General features: G+C 38.2%; 1 protein-coding gene and 1 long non-coding RNA gene across 2 annotated transcripts; both read right to left on the bottom strand.

The window, feature by feature from the left end:
* Positions 1 to 1,494: 1,494 nt before the first annotated feature.
* Positions 1,495 to 7,800, bottom strand: LOC308696401 (uncharacterized protein; the record flags this gene model as incomplete). Its single annotated transcript, XM_081375115.1, has 15 exons — positions 1,495 to 1,503; positions 1,586 to 1,776; positions 1,885 to 1,989; positions 3,155 to 3,272; positions 3,455 to 3,546; positions 3,636 to 3,753; positions 3,977 to 4,188; positions 4,278 to 4,404; positions 4,880 to 4,973; positions 5,229 to 5,407; positions 5,740 to 5,972; positions 6,053 to 6,154; positions 6,285 to 6,677; positions 7,493 to 7,622; positions 7,729 to 7,800. 15 exons carry the CDS (start codon positions 7,798 to 7,800, stop codon positions 1,495 to 1,497), a joined length of 2,175 nt encoding a protein of 724 aa, XP_081231241.1.
* Positions 7,801 to 10,107: 2,307 nt separating this feature from the next.
* Positions 10,108 to 16,934, bottom strand: LOC308693388. Its single transcript, XR_014030445.1, has 3 exons — positions 16,794 to 16,934; positions 12,876 to 13,181; positions 10,108 to 12,561 (listed from the first exon to the last, which is right to left on the bottom strand). It is a non-coding gene; the product is annotated as an uncharacterized lncRNA (long non-coding RNA).
* Positions 16,935 to 17,381: the final 447 nt, after the last annotated feature.

The following is a 17,381-nucleotide window of genomic DNA, read 5'->3' as shown; positions in this document are numbered from 1 at the left end:
ATGGTCTGGATTATATAATGTAGTAGCCTCAATATCTCTGTTTATAAAGTTTCCTACATATCTCTGAAGATGACACTGTTATGAACAGTCTCCACATCTTATATGTTGCTTGCTCCTTACCATGGGATGAGTTGATAATCAGATGAATATGGTCATGACATTTACTTTGCATGGCCTCAGATCACTGAGTTTCTTAAAATGATATTCCAAGTTGGGCTGTTGCTAAAAGGTAAATTGCATAACTGATTATATTGCCATGTTGTTTGTATTCAAAGCAATCTGACCCAACCCTGCTAACCGATCATATGTATAACATGTGGTTAATTATATGGTTGATATATATATATATTTAGACAATAACTACAATGGTTTTACATAGTCAATATTGAAGTATATTACACTGCCATTAACTATCAGTGTAAAGTATGTAGACCTAAGTTTCATATATCTATCTTAATATGTGACCTGGTGTGACTGTGACCTCTAATGTTCAAAATGTTGGCAGTTTAGGTTGAATCTGAAAGCTCCCAGCTCTCTCTTTTTGTAAGGGTTGATGTGTGATGAGCCAAAGTCAACTCAATAGTCTGATGACAAATCAAATTTGTATTTCTGTTTCCGTACATACAGTATATATACAGGTATCAGCAAATATTTACAGACATTATCAGTTCACACACACACACACACACACACACACACACACACACACACACACACACACACACACACACACACTCTGAGAGCATATGTAGCAAAATACGGATAACTGCAGAAACAAACAACTGATGAGTCACTGTCACTTTCAATCTAACTCACTTACAAAAACAGGATCTTTTGTCAAGACTTTAGAAACCTTTTCAAGTCATCAAAGTACAAGTCAAAGCAAAAGGGATTACAACTGTGACTTGAGTCCTAAGTCAAGTGACTTGAGTCCCCAGCTCATCATCATCATCATCATCAGAGCTGAGGTCACGTTGCCAGTCCATTTCCTCCATTTCCCCTTCATCTTCTTCCACCAGCCTAGGAGTTGGTTCGAGAATGCCTCTGTATGTGCATGCTACAGTCTGCTGCTTGAGTCTAAGGTTATACAGTCTTCTCTTAAGTAGACTGATGAGGCCCTTGGATGCCTCCTCTGTGAATCCATTGGGATAGCCTAAAAGTTCACACATGAAGAGTAATGGAATTACCATCACACTAAACATTTTATCAGAGAGAGCTTATGTTAGAACAAATGTTAAATACAAAGTCAAATTGGAAAATAATAATTGGATAAAATAATCTTTGAAGTCCATGTATCCTTAGTTCTTGAGCCAATACACTTACTTCCTGTTTTTATGCAATCTGAAATGGTGGCTATCAGTGTCTGGACCTTTGCAATCGAGTCCTTAAGGTACTGACAGTGCTGCATCATCTCCTTCACAAGGATCTGCTTCTCTTCTGTCAGTCGTGAGACCAGCATTAGTTGGTCAAAAAGCTTCTTCTTGGTGAGAATGTCTATACCGTCTGAAGGAATGAAAAGATTATACATTAATAAACTAATTTGATGATGATACATTTAAATAAACACAAAGTTAAATATTAATACAAAACCTGTGTTCTGTTCCTGCCAAGGCCAGATCATGCTCTCTGCAGCTTTGTTGGAGAGTTTATGCACAACTGATTGTGTGTCCACAGGATCACCATCAGGTTGTTTGTTGTATCTCTGGATCTCATCTAGCAAGCGCTTCTTTTCTTGGGCAATCTTCTGAGTAATCTTCTGACGCCTTTTGTTGCGATCTGTAATAAGAGCAAAAAACAATGGTATTACAAAAGAGCTGCCATGACATTTAATGAACAGAAACAATATAACTTGCATCTACATCACTTACATTTACTAATACATACCATTCTGTCTATAAAGGTAGTGTTTCTTCTGACAAATGCTCACAAAGAGTGTGTCGATGGAGATCTGCAAACCACGAGCATCAACAGAACTGGCTGCTGCATTTCCTAAATTCAAGTTAAGAAGAAAGAGAAAAGTTTCAAACATTTAAGTTTGACAGTGTGCAACAAACACACTTTAGGACAATGTTTAATTTGGACAGAAATGTCTATCTCGTATGTTTTTCTCATACCGTACTGGACACTGACTGCATGTTTCAGCAAGAATTAGGGACCAAGCAACATAGGCCAAGAGGCATAGGCATCTAATCTGTGTGATATCTTTATTATCATCACTTTTCAAGAGTGTGTTTATGAGAGTCCATAGTCCACAGTCTTTCTTTATGAAAGTCATTGATGGGGGATTATGTCCCCTATCCATTCCACACATCGAATTTGGTGACCCCATGACCTTTATTGTAGCTCCACCAATAGGCCAAACTTTCAAAGATGAAAAAAACCCTGATATCCTCTGAACTGACAGAAGTAACACGTGGTGCTCTTGCGGATTAAGAAAAAAAGTCAAATCCTTAGGTTCATAGCTTCTCATTGGAAACAGAAACTAGATCTGTAGAAAACTGAGATACTTGCACCAATAATGAGAACCAACAAGTGTCTTTTGAAAATATCAGAATTACAAGTGGAGCATGCATGAATGCTGCAAACATGGAGCCTTAAGGCTGATTTATACTTCTGTGTCGGACCTACGCTGGAGCCACTACACTACAGACTACGCGTCGGTTTTCATATATACTTCTGCGTCGTTGTCCGTGTTGACGCACAAGTACACTTGCAGAGGGAGCATGTGAAACCAGAGGGAGCGGTCCTAGCAGACCAATCACAGCGCTTGCGTTCGCGTAGAGTTGACGTGTTGTTACATTTTTGTAGAGTTGCACGTCAGGGTACGCACACTACACACAGCCTACGACGTTGCTACGGCGGGAGTTCGACGCAGAAGTATAAATTGGGCTTTACTGGCACATTTTGCTTGGTCTGTCATTTCCTACCTCAAATAATATTGTTCCATTTTGGTCTGATTTGCATGAACATGCACCAATCATTCTGTTTTCATTGCTAAGATGTTTACTTTCTTTAAGTCAAAATACTAATTGAAGACTTATGACTTGCAAATAGTGCCCATCCCCACATCATAATTGAACATTAAGCTACAGCTACATGCATTACAACTAAATTACTCCAACACTGTTCATGTATAAAACAACATTGCCCTTACCGCTACTGGCCCACTGCTTGACATCAACAACCCACTGCTTTAGCATGTCATCACTGCAATGCAACTGGTCCTGCATCTTCTTCAGGCTCTCTGTTGCATCTAATGTGTTTTCTGCTGTCTACAAAACAGCAACACACAACACACTGTCATTTCATAAAATACCAAAAAGTATGTTCCTGCCTGATTTAATATGACATATTCGACTACATATACATAGCTGAAGTGATGCATTTTGGGTGGACTTTAAGTTCAAATTTAACGGTTTAAAATAGTCCATCCTTTTTCAATACACGAACATACCTTTTTGAATCTGGAAGACAAGGCAATGTGGAGGCCGTCCTCTTTACGTTGATTCCACCCAATAGCATGGACAGTAAGCATATCAGTTCTTACTGTAAAGAACAATAGAAAAATCACAATAAATTGTAAAATGTTAATGTGTACATTTGCAGGGGAGCAGGGGGCAAAGAAGCTTACAAACCTGACTTGGACATGTACTTTGTCGTCAGGGCACATCGGGAGAGAAAACTATTGACTTGCTCCACTTCTTCACCAAGAGTGGTTCCGGCACCTTCCTGGTTCCTTGCATTCCACATAATCTACAGGAAGCAGTGGACTTGTTAAACAGGGTGGACAACAGGGTGATCAATATTGATGCAAATCCCAAGGTCACCAGCTGTACAGGAAAGCACATAGGGGCTCATGTACAAATCAAAACACACTCCTGGGATGTTGTTTGGGTCACAACATCATTCATTGTGGTACTTTACGTTAATTGTTGGATACATCACTCTGAAATGTAAAAGTAGTTAAAAGCATCACCTCGCATTTTGTATTGTGGGCTTTGGCATGCATCACGGACAAGCAATGTTTCATTTTCTTAAGAGGTTGAAGATGAGTCAGGGCCTCTGACACCTTCTCAAGGTATGGCACATAACGGCAGGTCACATCCATGGCCAAAAATGCAGCAGCCTGGAACTCTTTTTGGAGAAACATTGGATATGCAAAGATTTCTCCTCTATACATATTCAGACCTTTTGGAAAAATGAAATGATGAAGAATAGGCTTCAGATGTTTCATCTACAAATATTTTTCATTGCAATTTATCAAGACCAATACCAACCTTTGAGGAGGAATCCATGCCTGCATACAGCAATTTCCACACCTTCTTCATCCAACTTGTTGGCCTGCTTTGATGTCTCTCTTGCTGCTGTCCAGTGGGAGTCCCCACACATCGCTCTTCCTGCCGTCTACCAAAGTAAAAAGTTAAATAGCAGGGCTGCACACTCACACACACCAACAATTACAGTCTGATTAGATTTTGTCTTTGATTGCCTGACCCATCTTCCATCTGCAACACCCTGGAGTATAACAAACCAATTGAAATTATTTGCCATTTAGCATGCAGGAGGATAATTGCAATAGACTCTAACTTTGTCAGAAATTGTGTCAGATATACTGTATGTGCGGCAACCAATACTATAGATATACTGTGCCCTCTGGATTAGAATCTAGTTGTATTTTTTCATCCAGCTCTGCAACTTCACTCTTTGTGAAAGTCCGATTTCATCGCTAACATCAGCAACCTACCATTGCCATCTCAACACCTGATCAAAGATTCCCTCATCTGAACACCTAATAAGACTACAGTGTTTCCAACTTTACTTCCAATTAGTTATAAAATAAGCCAGAGATACCCGCTGCTCAGCCTGATTGAAAACTTACACTCTTGACAGCCCCCCGGACTTCCTCAACAAAACTGGACACCTCAGAGTCTTGGGATAAAAACACTCCATCAAAGAACCCTGGCTCTTCACTCCTACAACAAAATGTATTCTGGATAACCACTGTAGTAAGAAGTTTTACATAATAATAATAAATTATAATAATTGTATTTATATGACACTTTTTTTAGAAACAAGGTTACAAAGTCTAACATGGACATTATATTCAACAGCTACAGTATCAACAGCTTAATTTTAAATAAAATGAGAACTATATTATTATTATAATGTTAATAGCAAGTACATACATTAACTACATTGGCTGTTTTTAATATGTACACAAAACTCACTGGTTTGCTTTCTGGAACCTGTAGAGTTTTCTGTTGCCATCCACTGAAACAGCCACCATTTCAGGACTACAGGCTGGACAGACAAATGGCTCCTTTTCCAGAAGTTGGTCCTCTTCAGAGTTGCAGTACACAAATTGCAGAAAGCTCCTCTGAAAAGCATCTGCATTCACTTTGCCAGTCTGAAAAACAATTTATAGAACAACTTTAAATGACAATGAACTATAAGGTCACCCCATTTATGTTTTGTCAATGTACCTTTTCAAACCCAAAAAAAGGATGCAATTGGCAATGCTGTCTAATATGGTCTTCAGTTCAGTTAATTTCAGTAACCTGAAATATTACAGCCACTTGTGGAACTTGACTTCATATGTGGGTATATTTGAATTTGCGCCCTGTTTGGACTCGAACACCCTTTTTGCCATACTGTCTAGCCTTACAGCTACTTATAATAACTTATAACCTCGTTATAATAACGAATGCATTTGTCTTTCAGCTTCAAATTTTCACTCACTCTTCCAAACCGCTTTGTTCTCTGGTCCAACATTGCTGTGAAGGCTTTCACTGACATTCCTGGAGCTGTTGTCTTCATAGCTTCAAAGGAATGGAACAGATCTTGGTGGAAAAGTGTCTGTGCTTGCATGGTAGCGGGCCAGTAACCACTCCTTACAAAGTCACTGACTTCTGGAGCCCATTGCTTATTGCAATGTTTGCATGTTAGCACCGGAACGTGAAGATTATAACGGCCTGAGAGCACATGAAAGACAAATAACTAACAAGGAACTAAAGTAATGTTAGATAAACAATATTTTTTTACCCAATCCTACCATTTATGGAAACCAGTATGATGGATCTACCAACAGAGATTGCAACATCTCCAGTGTCACAGGAGCATATATTTTGAGGAAAGGCTGCTGGCAGCAAACAATCTGAAAGAGCAAAGGACAATCAGGATGACATTAAAGAATGTTTGGATTGTTAGCAAGTACTTGGAAAACATAATGAATTATGTTGTGTGTTGATGAAAAACTGCAAATCAACTGAAAGAGAGACACCAACCTTGTTCACAGATGATGTACTTATCATCATGGAGTTTCACAAACTCTGTTGGGGGAATGTATTTATAAAAGCCATACATGGTGGTCTGCCTACTGTGCAGAGTGTGGCGTTTATGTACCAGTTGATCACAGTCTGCACAAAACCACTCTGAGGGCAAACATTCCATGCAACGGATGATGGCTTCTGTCACGTGACAGTGGTTGCACTTTATCTGGACAATGTTCTCAGCTGACAACAAGTTATGAATGTTTTGTGGCCTCGCCTGTTGCCAGCATCGTTGGACCCCTTTCTGTCTTTGACACCAACTGGACAAAGATGGCTGCTGAGCAAAATCTTGCCCATCAATGCTCTCTGAATCCCGTAGAAGGTCCTCAAGCCTCTGCATATTAAAATCTTCAGAGAGAGAAAGAGAAAAATAAAAACAGTCCAGTGATAGCAGAGAAGGCAGAGGGTGAAAGGATCGTTTGAAATGAGCAATCAAATCCATGACCCTTAAGATTCTGTGTAGGTGCTGGCTGTCAGTAGTGTTGCCCACTTAATTGTGAAACTAAACAACAACCATGTGATTTTTCTGAGAAACAGTGATGCTATTGTCTAAAGTGTTCCTATTTCTGTCATGTTGACAGGGCTTGATGAACCAAATTGTGGTAACTCTAATATTTGAGGCATGTTAGGGGACTGTGGAAAAAGCATTTAGAAAAGGAACATCGTTAGATGAGTTACTAAACATAGCAAAAGATCATGTATAACGAGGCTTCCTTTTTACGTAACTCCTTGTTTTCATTTGAAGCATAACATATTATGAAAAGTGTTTTTTAAAGTAGTTTTTCTACTTACCAGGATCTTGGTAGCTAGTACATGAAGCTGTGATGGTGGAACTAGCACATGCAGAAGTACCGGTACCAACTGTTTGAAAGTAAAAATAATATAAACCCCATTAGAATTCTTATTAGAGTACAATTCTTTCAAACTCTTTGCCAGATGTACAAAAATAAAAGCTGAAACCTTTGGCAAACTTGCAACATGGAAACTATCAAACCTATGTACTATCTATGTACTACTATCAAACCATAATTTACATTATGAATGTGCAAGCATACAGAATATTGAGTAACAACAGCATTATCAAACCAGCACCTACTCTAAATCACACATCATCACTCTCCATTTGAAGTATTTGACATAAATTAGATAAGATGTACACTAACCAGCAGATGAAGCTTTTTTCCTCCGCTTGCTGGTGGTCACACGCTGCCCATCACAGTCCCTCTTCCACCAGGTCACTTTAGATTGTCCTGTGACTTCAGCCTTCTGAGTTTGTAACTCTGTGTTACGTTTCTTTATGCACATGTAATGAAAAGTAGATGGGTGAATTTGAAACATAGGCATTAACTAACTGGAGTTAATTAATTACACATTTGTGTATAACAAGTATGAAACTTGCCTGTATCTCTTCAACAAATGCATCCCCGAGCTGAAGAACAGCTTCTAGTTTGTTCTTATTTCCTCTTGACATTGTACTTAAACCAAAAATAAAGGTGTCAGTTAGATCTGAGATCTGCCTGCAACTCAAACTTGCTGACTATTATAATTGAATGGAAAGTTTGGACCACATCAGTGATATGAGGGTAAAGGTTAAAAAGTTTAATTTTCCGGTAGAGGATAGTGGTGTCTGACTATTTGCAGGAGAATGCAGATTTTCATTTCAACCTGGTTGTAACTATAATGATATTTCTGTATTCAATTGTTTATTTTACCAAGGCCACACTCACAGACAAAGGGTCTAGTCTAAATCTTGCTTAATTTTCCTTTACATTTAATCATGTGATGCTTTTATCTAATGCCACTTACAAATGAAGAGAGCAATAGAAGTAGGGCTGTGAAATGATTAATCACATCCAAAATAAAAGTTTGTGTTCACATAATATATGTGTGTAGTGTGCAGAATTATTTTGTATATATAAATACACACACATGCATGTAAATATTTAAGAAAAAAATATTTATATATAAAATATTTATTTATAATACAAATTATATATATATATATATATATATATATATATATATATATATATATATATATATATATATATATATATGCAAATATTTCTTAAATATATACATGCATGTGTGTGTATTTATATATATACAAAATAATTATGGACAGTGATTAATCATTTCACAGCCCTAAATAGAAGCAACCAAACCAACAATGTGCAATTTAGGTAAAATGCACTTTATATGATGACATTAGAAATCAAATATCTTGGGGAGAGGAGTCTAATCCAACCCTACAGAATCATGCATCTGCAAAGCAACTAGTAATGTCTGCGCGTGCCTGAATTATTCCATGCGCACTAATTAGTCCACATTATTAATATTGACCCCTAGGGGGTTCCGTAGGCTTAGGCTAACCATGCCACTTTAGCTAAAAACTTTAGCAAACACTAATTCACTCTGTTGATTTGTAGTGCTGTCATCAGCCATGTCAAAACATGATTAAAAACACTTTTTTATTTCTTTCAAACTGCAACATGCATACAGCAGAAGTTAGCTTAGGCTAATGTCAATGGTAGGATACCAGCTGTGCTAACGGAGCAGCCCACGGTTCCACTAACAACTAATTTTAACGCATTACGCTGCCATTTTGACGCGACCCATGTAACAGAAACACTGAAATAATTAAAATAATACAGTTAACACCGTGATCTCATTACAAAAAAAAGGATTGCTGCCCTTACTTACCTGTTTGAAGGTGTAACGATTACGATACGCGCATCAGGTGCAGGCGAACTGAGCCTCGTTGGTGACGTCATTGCAGTTGAAGGTGATGCGTGGTATTTAGACGCATCTGCTCTCCACCGAAGTTAATGGGAAGGATTGGCGTATCATATGCACGCAAAATTGGATTTTGGCGTATTCATTGCACGCAATTTGAAAGTGTAAAGTCGTGTTATTTATACGCAGACTGATGAGAACGGGTTGGGGTGTTTGAGTACTTATGGGATTTCAGATGGAAACCTTTGTGGTGGCTTGTGAAGTGGGGAAAGAAGGTATCACTGATCTGTGTGTATGGGCATGATGTCAAAGAGTGCTGAAGCATTAAGACAAGGCATGCAAAATCATTCAATGGCTAGAGGTACAATACTCTCCAATAAAATTATATGGACTGTATGTTTGTGACTTATTCAGTTTGACGGTAGTTTGCTTTTTTTTTTTTTTTTTTTTTAAGGACAAATACAGAAAGCAGGCCTTCAGTAATTTCCTAAATCAAAGACACTTGTAAGTTTATGCAATTACATATATACCAAAACAGTATTAATAATAATAATAATAATAATAATAATAAATATGTAAATAATATATATAACAGTTATCAATACAGAGTGTATTCTCTCAGGCCTGGAAACAAATTTCACAAGTGTTACCAATGCTTTGTTTCCTCCTCTTAACAGTAACTATATACAACAGAACATGGGGAGCTATTACTTATAGCAATTTCCAAAAGTTGCCATATTCCAAAAGTTAAAAAAGAAAAGAAAAATAACCTTTCAAAAGAGGTCTGAGCGTACTGGTTTAATGTAATCAATCCATTTACTCCCCCCATTTACCGATTTAACTTCTACAGTAGTACAAAAGGGCAAAGTGCAAAGGACCCTAGGTTGATTTTAATCCAAACCATCCCTTTAAAAAACAAGGGTCAAATTTGATTGTCTACCACAAGCCAAAAGCTGCATTTATAAAAAGAAAAGAAAAAGAAAAAAAGAATGTGTCTTCATGGGAACAAAAGCATATGTATATATTTATTTACATATAATTTTACCAACAGCATATTTAAAAAAAAAAATGGACTAATTCAAAAACAAAATACAGAATGAAACAAGGAGAAACAATTCAATCACAAAGCTAAATAGTTTGCACAGCGTTCCTAACTGATATCTGAATCTGATAAGCGACTCCTTGAGGAAGACCCCATTCCTGTCATAGAAAACAGTCAATAGCTGACAGCATTTGTCACACAAAGGTACATGGGTAATTGATGCATAATGTGTATATGGACGTTTTTCTTTAATCGGTTTTCCTAAACAGACATCTGAACAGATGTTTTGAAGTCACTGTTATGGTGATCAGTGTTTCCTTTAGTTGGGCTCTTGACCCTTGACTTTTAATGTTTTTAATGCAATTATAATAGCCTTTTCAGAGAACATTTCTGCAATGACAAAGAAAGAGATCATGAAAAAACAAATCAACATGTCTGCTTTAAGGGTAGTAAATGTGACTGCATTAAAGTGATTTAAATAACTGCTTTAAAAACTTAAAAAAAATAGAAGCATTAATGAATAGAAAAAAAAACAACACACAAAAAAATCCAACCTTTGTAATAGAAAGAGTATTGTAATGCATTAACACTGAAAACATGAAGAATGAACATTTTTACAACATCTTTTATGTAAAAATGGATACACTCTTAGACATCAGCACTCACAAACCTCAGCAATGGTGACAACGATGATCAAAACATATTTAAATATAAATAGCAAAAGAATAGGGAGGCTCAGTGGTAGCACTGTCACCTCACAGCAAGATGTCCCTGGTTCGAGTCTCTGGCTGAGCTGAGCTCTCTGGCTGAGTCCTTTCTGTGTGGAGTTTGCATGTTCTCCCTGTGTCTGTGTGGGTTTCCTCTGGGTGCTTCCCTCGCAATCCAAAACATGCAGTTTAGGCGAATCGGAGACGCTAAATTGTCTGTAAGTGTGAGTGTGTGTGTGTGTGTGTGTGAGAGAGACTCAAGCCATGTACTGGGGAGGATTTGGGAAAGACCTGGCAACCTACCTGAAAAAATATTGCCATTAAAATGTATGGACAGTTTCTTACGTATGGTGAGAGATGGCCATAGAATCATGGAATACGACTGAAGAGAGAGAGAGAGAGAGAGAGAGAGAGAGAGAGAGAGAGAGAGAGAGAGAGAGAGAGAGAGAGAGAGAGAGAGAGAGAGAGAGAGAGAGAAAAGTGAGTAGAGAGAGTAAAATAATTTAGCTTCATAATTTATTAATGCCACAATATATGCTGGGAGCCATGAGTGAGTTTTGTATGATGGCACCCATCATGCACTGCAGCACGAATAATGTCACCATTGTTGAGTTTCGTATGCTGATTATTTGATAAAAAAAATTTAAAAAAATGTAAAAGCTGATTGTTGATGTCTGTGAAGAGTGAACCCCATTCATTTCAGTGTTTCTCAGGCACACTGGTTGGTAAGTTTTTACCAGCGTTTTAATGCTTTAGTTGACCTCTCAGGAATCGAGCTAGTAGTGGTATTTTATGCTGTGTTTTATAGTTAATGTAAATTGTTAGATAATATATAGTTAGACTCTATTTGCAGTTAGAAATCAGGAGTTACCAAATCAATAGCTTCCATAACCAGATGCTAGTTTATTTTTTTTTTTATTTTTTTAAACAGCTTTTAGTCTTTCTGCACTCTTTCTCTCTCTTTAGGAGGTCAAATGAGTTTCAATGAAGACTGCCCAATCAAGAAATAACTTAACCCTCACCTCACAATAAGACATGCCAACATGGCTGGGAGTGTCAGACCAACTGCATCCATGAGCAAGTAAAGTGTTACCATAGCCTTACATTCCCCTAGAGATCTAGATTTTCTGCATGGCAGTCAGTTCTTCCCCTGACAATATGGATTAGATGATCAGTCTATCTTGCAAATTTAAACCCACCAGATCATTCATTTATTTATTTATTTATTTATTTATTTATTTATTTATTTATTTATTTATTTATTTATTTATTTATTTATTTATTTATTTATTTATTTATTTATTTATTTATTTATTTTCAGGTCTTGTGATATTTGGGTTGGAGTTGAGTTATAAAGATTATAAAGACAAACAGGTTCTCAATGAAAACATCAGGGCAAGAAGGAGAAGAGTCCATGATAAACAATTCTGCGTACTGGTCCTGTTAACTTGACTTAAATGAACACCAGCTTCCACTCCCACTTCAAACTCTTGATCTTTAAGGTATCGTCCATTTTTGACTGACCACAGTGAGCAGTTATATCTCTCTTCATTGTCTTGAATGTTTAGGATACTTGAGATGTTGAATGTTCCATCCGAGTTCTTCAGGCTTTTGATATTAGAGTTGGAAGTCACGTTCTTGTCGTAATGAAACCAGTTTATTATTCCTTCCGGATACACACTATTAAAGCTACATTCCATTTGTCCGGGCCCAGTCATATTTTGGGAGAATTCTCCACTGCACTCTCCTGCGTAAATACATTTACAAACACAAGTTGCCAGGGTTAATGATGTGATGTTTTTATTTTCTGAAATAAAATTAATTTTGTTAAATTGAATAAAAAATGTTTTAAAAATACAAAGAAGGTTGACACATTTTAAATATGTAATTTTTTTTTTAAATATTACTTTTTAAAGTTTCTCATAGGGATGTAGCATTTTCTACATATTAAGTGATTGATTCACTCGTACATTCAAATATTCATGAATTCATTAAAATATGCATCATGCATGCAACTTTGTACTGATAAATGAACATAATAATAATGGAAAATGAACTGACCTAAAGAAACGTTGATTTTCTCAAATCCATGTCCAGACGTCGTCATTATACAACAATAATATTCATCTATGTTTGCTGGTGTAGGATGTAAAATAGTTAATGTTAATGCTTCCCTTGTGTAGTTGCACTCAAATCCTGAAGGGTTGTTGCTTAATTTTGGATCACATTTAAAACCTTTTTCTGCTTCTTTTGCCCAGAATATTTCAACAATTTGAAACTCCATTGATGTGCTGATGTTGCACTGTAAGACAGTCCTCTCATTGCAATTCATTGTCTGGTTTGGGAAAGCATCCAGCACCTTTTCATCTGCAAGTATCATAAAACAATGTTAGCATTGGCTGAAATATTGCATTCTGACAACCTAATATATGCTAAGCAAAATAATTCCTTAATTTCAAAGGTTGAACATCAAAAATAAAATAAAAGGTTTTCAAATGTCTAATTTTTTTTAAACCCATGCTATATGGTAAAAATGCTAAACAATTAATTACATTGTTAACAGCATGAAAATTTCCTTCAAACATTGTAGTCATACATAAGTTGTAGAGAAACTTCCTTGTCCCGGTGTGGGGGTGTGGTCAACTTCCGCATCCTGACAGAGGAGGCCAGGGAAGGACGAGCGTTCTGCGGGGGCCTGCTCTGACAGGGGTTTGGCGACAGAGGGGGACGAGAGTGGTGAGACATAGCATCACACACTGCCATCCACGGCCTCTTTATCGCCTCAGTCTGCTTCTGGGTGGTCGAGAACTGTTGGGTGAAGTCCTCGACCACACTGCCGAAGAGCCCAGCCTGGTATGTGGGGGAGGTGAGAAAACGAGTTCTCTCAGCCTCCAGCATATCGGACAGGTGTGTGTTTCCCAAAAGCATCGTCAGCATAGTTCAACAAGTCAGTGTTTCCCGAAACCATCGTTGTAACGAACATTCGCAAACAGCATCGCAAAGTTGTGTAGTTGGAACGACAGCTCTCGACCTGTGGTTAGAAGTATAGTTTCTAGTTTGCATGACATGTGGACTTAATAAATCCTTATCTTGAGCAAAATAAGCTGACATTCCAATACAATTTCCTGTGTCTTTTATTTAGAATACGTAAATGTCATTTACGTCTTTTAGTTTGTCAAGAGGTTTAAAGCACCGTTTTTGAAGACTGCGCATGTGCGAATGTGCTACTATGTAAGAACGAGCCTATGATTGAATCTGGAAATAAAGCAAAATAACTGAGAAAAATGAGAAATAGTCCTCAGATGTCATGTCTGTAATTTATAGCAAACATCTAGCGTTAATTCGATCTCAAACAGATTCAATAATAGAAGTTATTACTCCACCACGTGCGTGACATCATAAACCAACGTGGTTGAACCACCATTATGCGAACAATACAGTTTCGGGAAACAGACGTGGCCAGCTAGTCGATTTCTTCAACGATACATCGTACTAGGATAGTTAAGCAGCGAGTTACGTAGTTGTTTGGGAAACGCACCCCAGGTTGAGCCATAGATGTCGTTTCTGGACCAGACAGATGGACATCACCTGACCCAGGGATCACGCAATGACCTTCGTCGCCCGTAGAGCGAGGTCGGTGGCAGTGAGCAGCTCTTGCATGAGCCCCGGGTCAGCTCTTCCCTCGTGCAAGTCCCTGAACACCTTCGCCTGATGGACTGGAAGGATGGCCATGGCATGCAGAGCGGAGCCGGCCTGCCCCGCAGCTCTATAGGTTTTGGCAATGAGAATGGGCGAAAACCTACAGGGGTGCTTTGGATCACACAATTGCATCGCCACAGCGCGCTCCACCGGGGGGACCCAAGTGTACTCGTTGGCCGCCTCCCCATCGAGGGAAGAGAAGGCAGAGGACGCCGCCGAGCCACGGGAAGTCAACGGGGACTTCCATGACCTGGTGACCTCCTGATGCACTTCCGGGAGGAAAGGTACTGGGGCCCGGTAACAGCACGCACCACCCCTTGGAACCAAAACCAATCATCCAGCCTAGAGCGCTCGGGGGAGGACGCCACTCCAACCCGATGCTCTCAGCTGCCTGGGCAAGCATGGCCATCAGTTCTGAAAACGACTCGGGCAACGCTGGCACTCCCGAGGGAGGCAACGCAGCCGAATCCTCATCTCCAGAAGAATCGAGCAAGACTTGAGGCGCTGTGAGTTACTTGGCGTCATCATCCGGAGCCCCGAATTAAATACTGGGTCCCCGAGAGGAACCGGGCTCATCCGGAAGCTCCACGGCTTGCGATGTGCAGGGGGGTGTGGCCAGAGGAAGATTCATCGGGTCGTTCCACACCTTAACCCTCAGATCATCCACGAGCACTGCCTGGGCGTGATTAAAGCCCGAACAGGCTAGGCAGATGGACCATGCGCCCTCATCCAGAAACACACGGGCGAGACATCTTTTAGAAAAATGTGCCCGTGCAGCTCTTTTAGAAGCGCTGAAACGCCCAGGGGAGGAGCACAAGCCGTGTGAAAACCACTGCACAGACCAGCAGCAGGATTGTGAATCCGCTGCAAACGTGGTCTTGGATTTTAGTTTTGGATTTAAAGATTTTGGTTTTGGCTCAATTATTAAAACAATAATAATAATTAAGTTAGATTAATCTTTTTTATTTACACAGGCAACATACACCTCTGCTACAAACGGACACTTAAAGTTTTTTTTCTAGGACCTACCATTTTCGTACAGGTGCATTGAAAGTGCAAATGTTACAACTTGCCCCATATGCGGGGTTAATTGTAACAGACACAGGGGTTAGTTGTAACACTTATTCAGTACTATTTTATTTGTATAGTTTTATATTGTTTGTACATATGTATAGATAGATATCCATACATCCATCCCTCATCCAACCATCCTTATTATATGGATCAATATCATGGATGGAGATATAAGGAAGGGCTGCACAGTTTTGCAATAAATAAATAAATAAAATCATAAAATATTGTAATTGCAATTGAATTATATTTGTGTGTGGCAGCTGCATGCAAAATTATTAATAATAATAATAATAATAATAATAATAACAGTAATAATAATAGAAACGAGCTTAAAAGCACATTTTAAAGGGTTTATTGCATGAAAAAATGTATATTCTTAATAAATAAACAAGTGATCAAGCATAGTAAACATATGTGGAAAAAAATCATACTTTGACATTTAAATTCCAACATTGCTTGTGAAAGTCCAACAAAGGTAAATGTGGCAAAATAAATATATAAATAAATACTCAAACCTGAAAAGTTGTGTGGCTTCCTGTTTTCACTGCATTATAGTTGTACACTTGGCGGTTTAACACTGTGCTAGAACTAACCCCGCTGTGTAAAAAATAGTTTAAGCCTAGCTAACACTTGCTGACATATTTCAAAATGGTGCTATGTTTTAGCCAACAAGACAGTGATTAAGGTAATATAAAGTTAGATTTGGTGACGTACACACCAAACGTTACGTTTGGTGACGTAAACTCAGAAACTTGCATGGTGTCAAAACACTGTTTGTCCAGTATCTTCACAAAATCTTATCAAAACTTATCAAAAAAAGAGCGGAAACACAACCTGCTTGACCCTGACTAATTATGTAAAAGGTCCGTGTGACATTTAACCCCGCGTTAGGTTGTTCCCTGCGCTCCCTACGACAAGCTTCAAATATACTTTAATGCAATATCTATCGAAACGTGTATGTCATGTATTTGAATATAATTGAAATTATATGATCAATGAATTTGCAATTGGGTACATTTAAATGTAATTTCAAAACCCACACTGCAGTTAAAATTATAATCAAGTACTTTATATGAGTTTTTAGTATGTTAGTCAACACATCAAAATAAATGCACTTCTTTAAAGTAATTTGGTGAACCATAATACATTTATGCAAGGGAAGTCATCAATTAACTTATGAAGAACTAAATGTCTGAAATGTCTTACCTGTGGTGTTTCCTGATACCAGGAGAACAATTAAAAATGCCATAATGACTAACATCTTTTTTTTTGTTTTTCAGAAGTTGGTAGATATGTGCTGAGTGGAAGAAGAAAGTTTCGGCAGTCTCGGTCTACACTCCTTCTGACTCACTAACTATGAAGAGGCGCATTTTCCCTAAAGCTGACAACAAGTAGCCGCTTGCCCACCCTGTTACTGACACGTTTTGTTCACCCCTCTCTTCTATCATTCTGCCCTAAACAATGTCAGACTATCCCTCTTTGGCTTTAAAAGGGATTTCAAAAAGCAAACCTATTTGCCATTAGTCTGTGTCTCAGCTTTTCTTGAAATATCCATTAAATAAAGGGATTGCATGGAATATTTATATACCTCCCATCCTTTGACTTATTAAGAGATTCTCTCAAACATCCAACACCTCACGGTGTTTCATTAACCTATATCTGGAATTCTACTGCATTTATAATATGATTTTTACCGTTTTAAAAGGCAAAAGTAAACTCTTCCAGGAATGTACTGGTACCAGTGCCAGAAACCAAAGCTCACACAGTTTTACTTACCTATTGTGCAATGAATTG

This window comes from Scardinius erythrophthalmus, assembly GCF_964197995.2.
Source record: "Scardinius erythrophthalmus genome assembly, chromosome: 1".
Classification (NCBI taxonomy): Eukaryota; Metazoa; Chordata; class Actinopteri; order Cypriniformes; family Leuciscidae; genus Scardinius; species Scardinius erythrophthalmus.
Note: the sequence above shows the minus strand (reverse complement) of the source record. Positions and strands in the feature narration are given on the sequence as shown.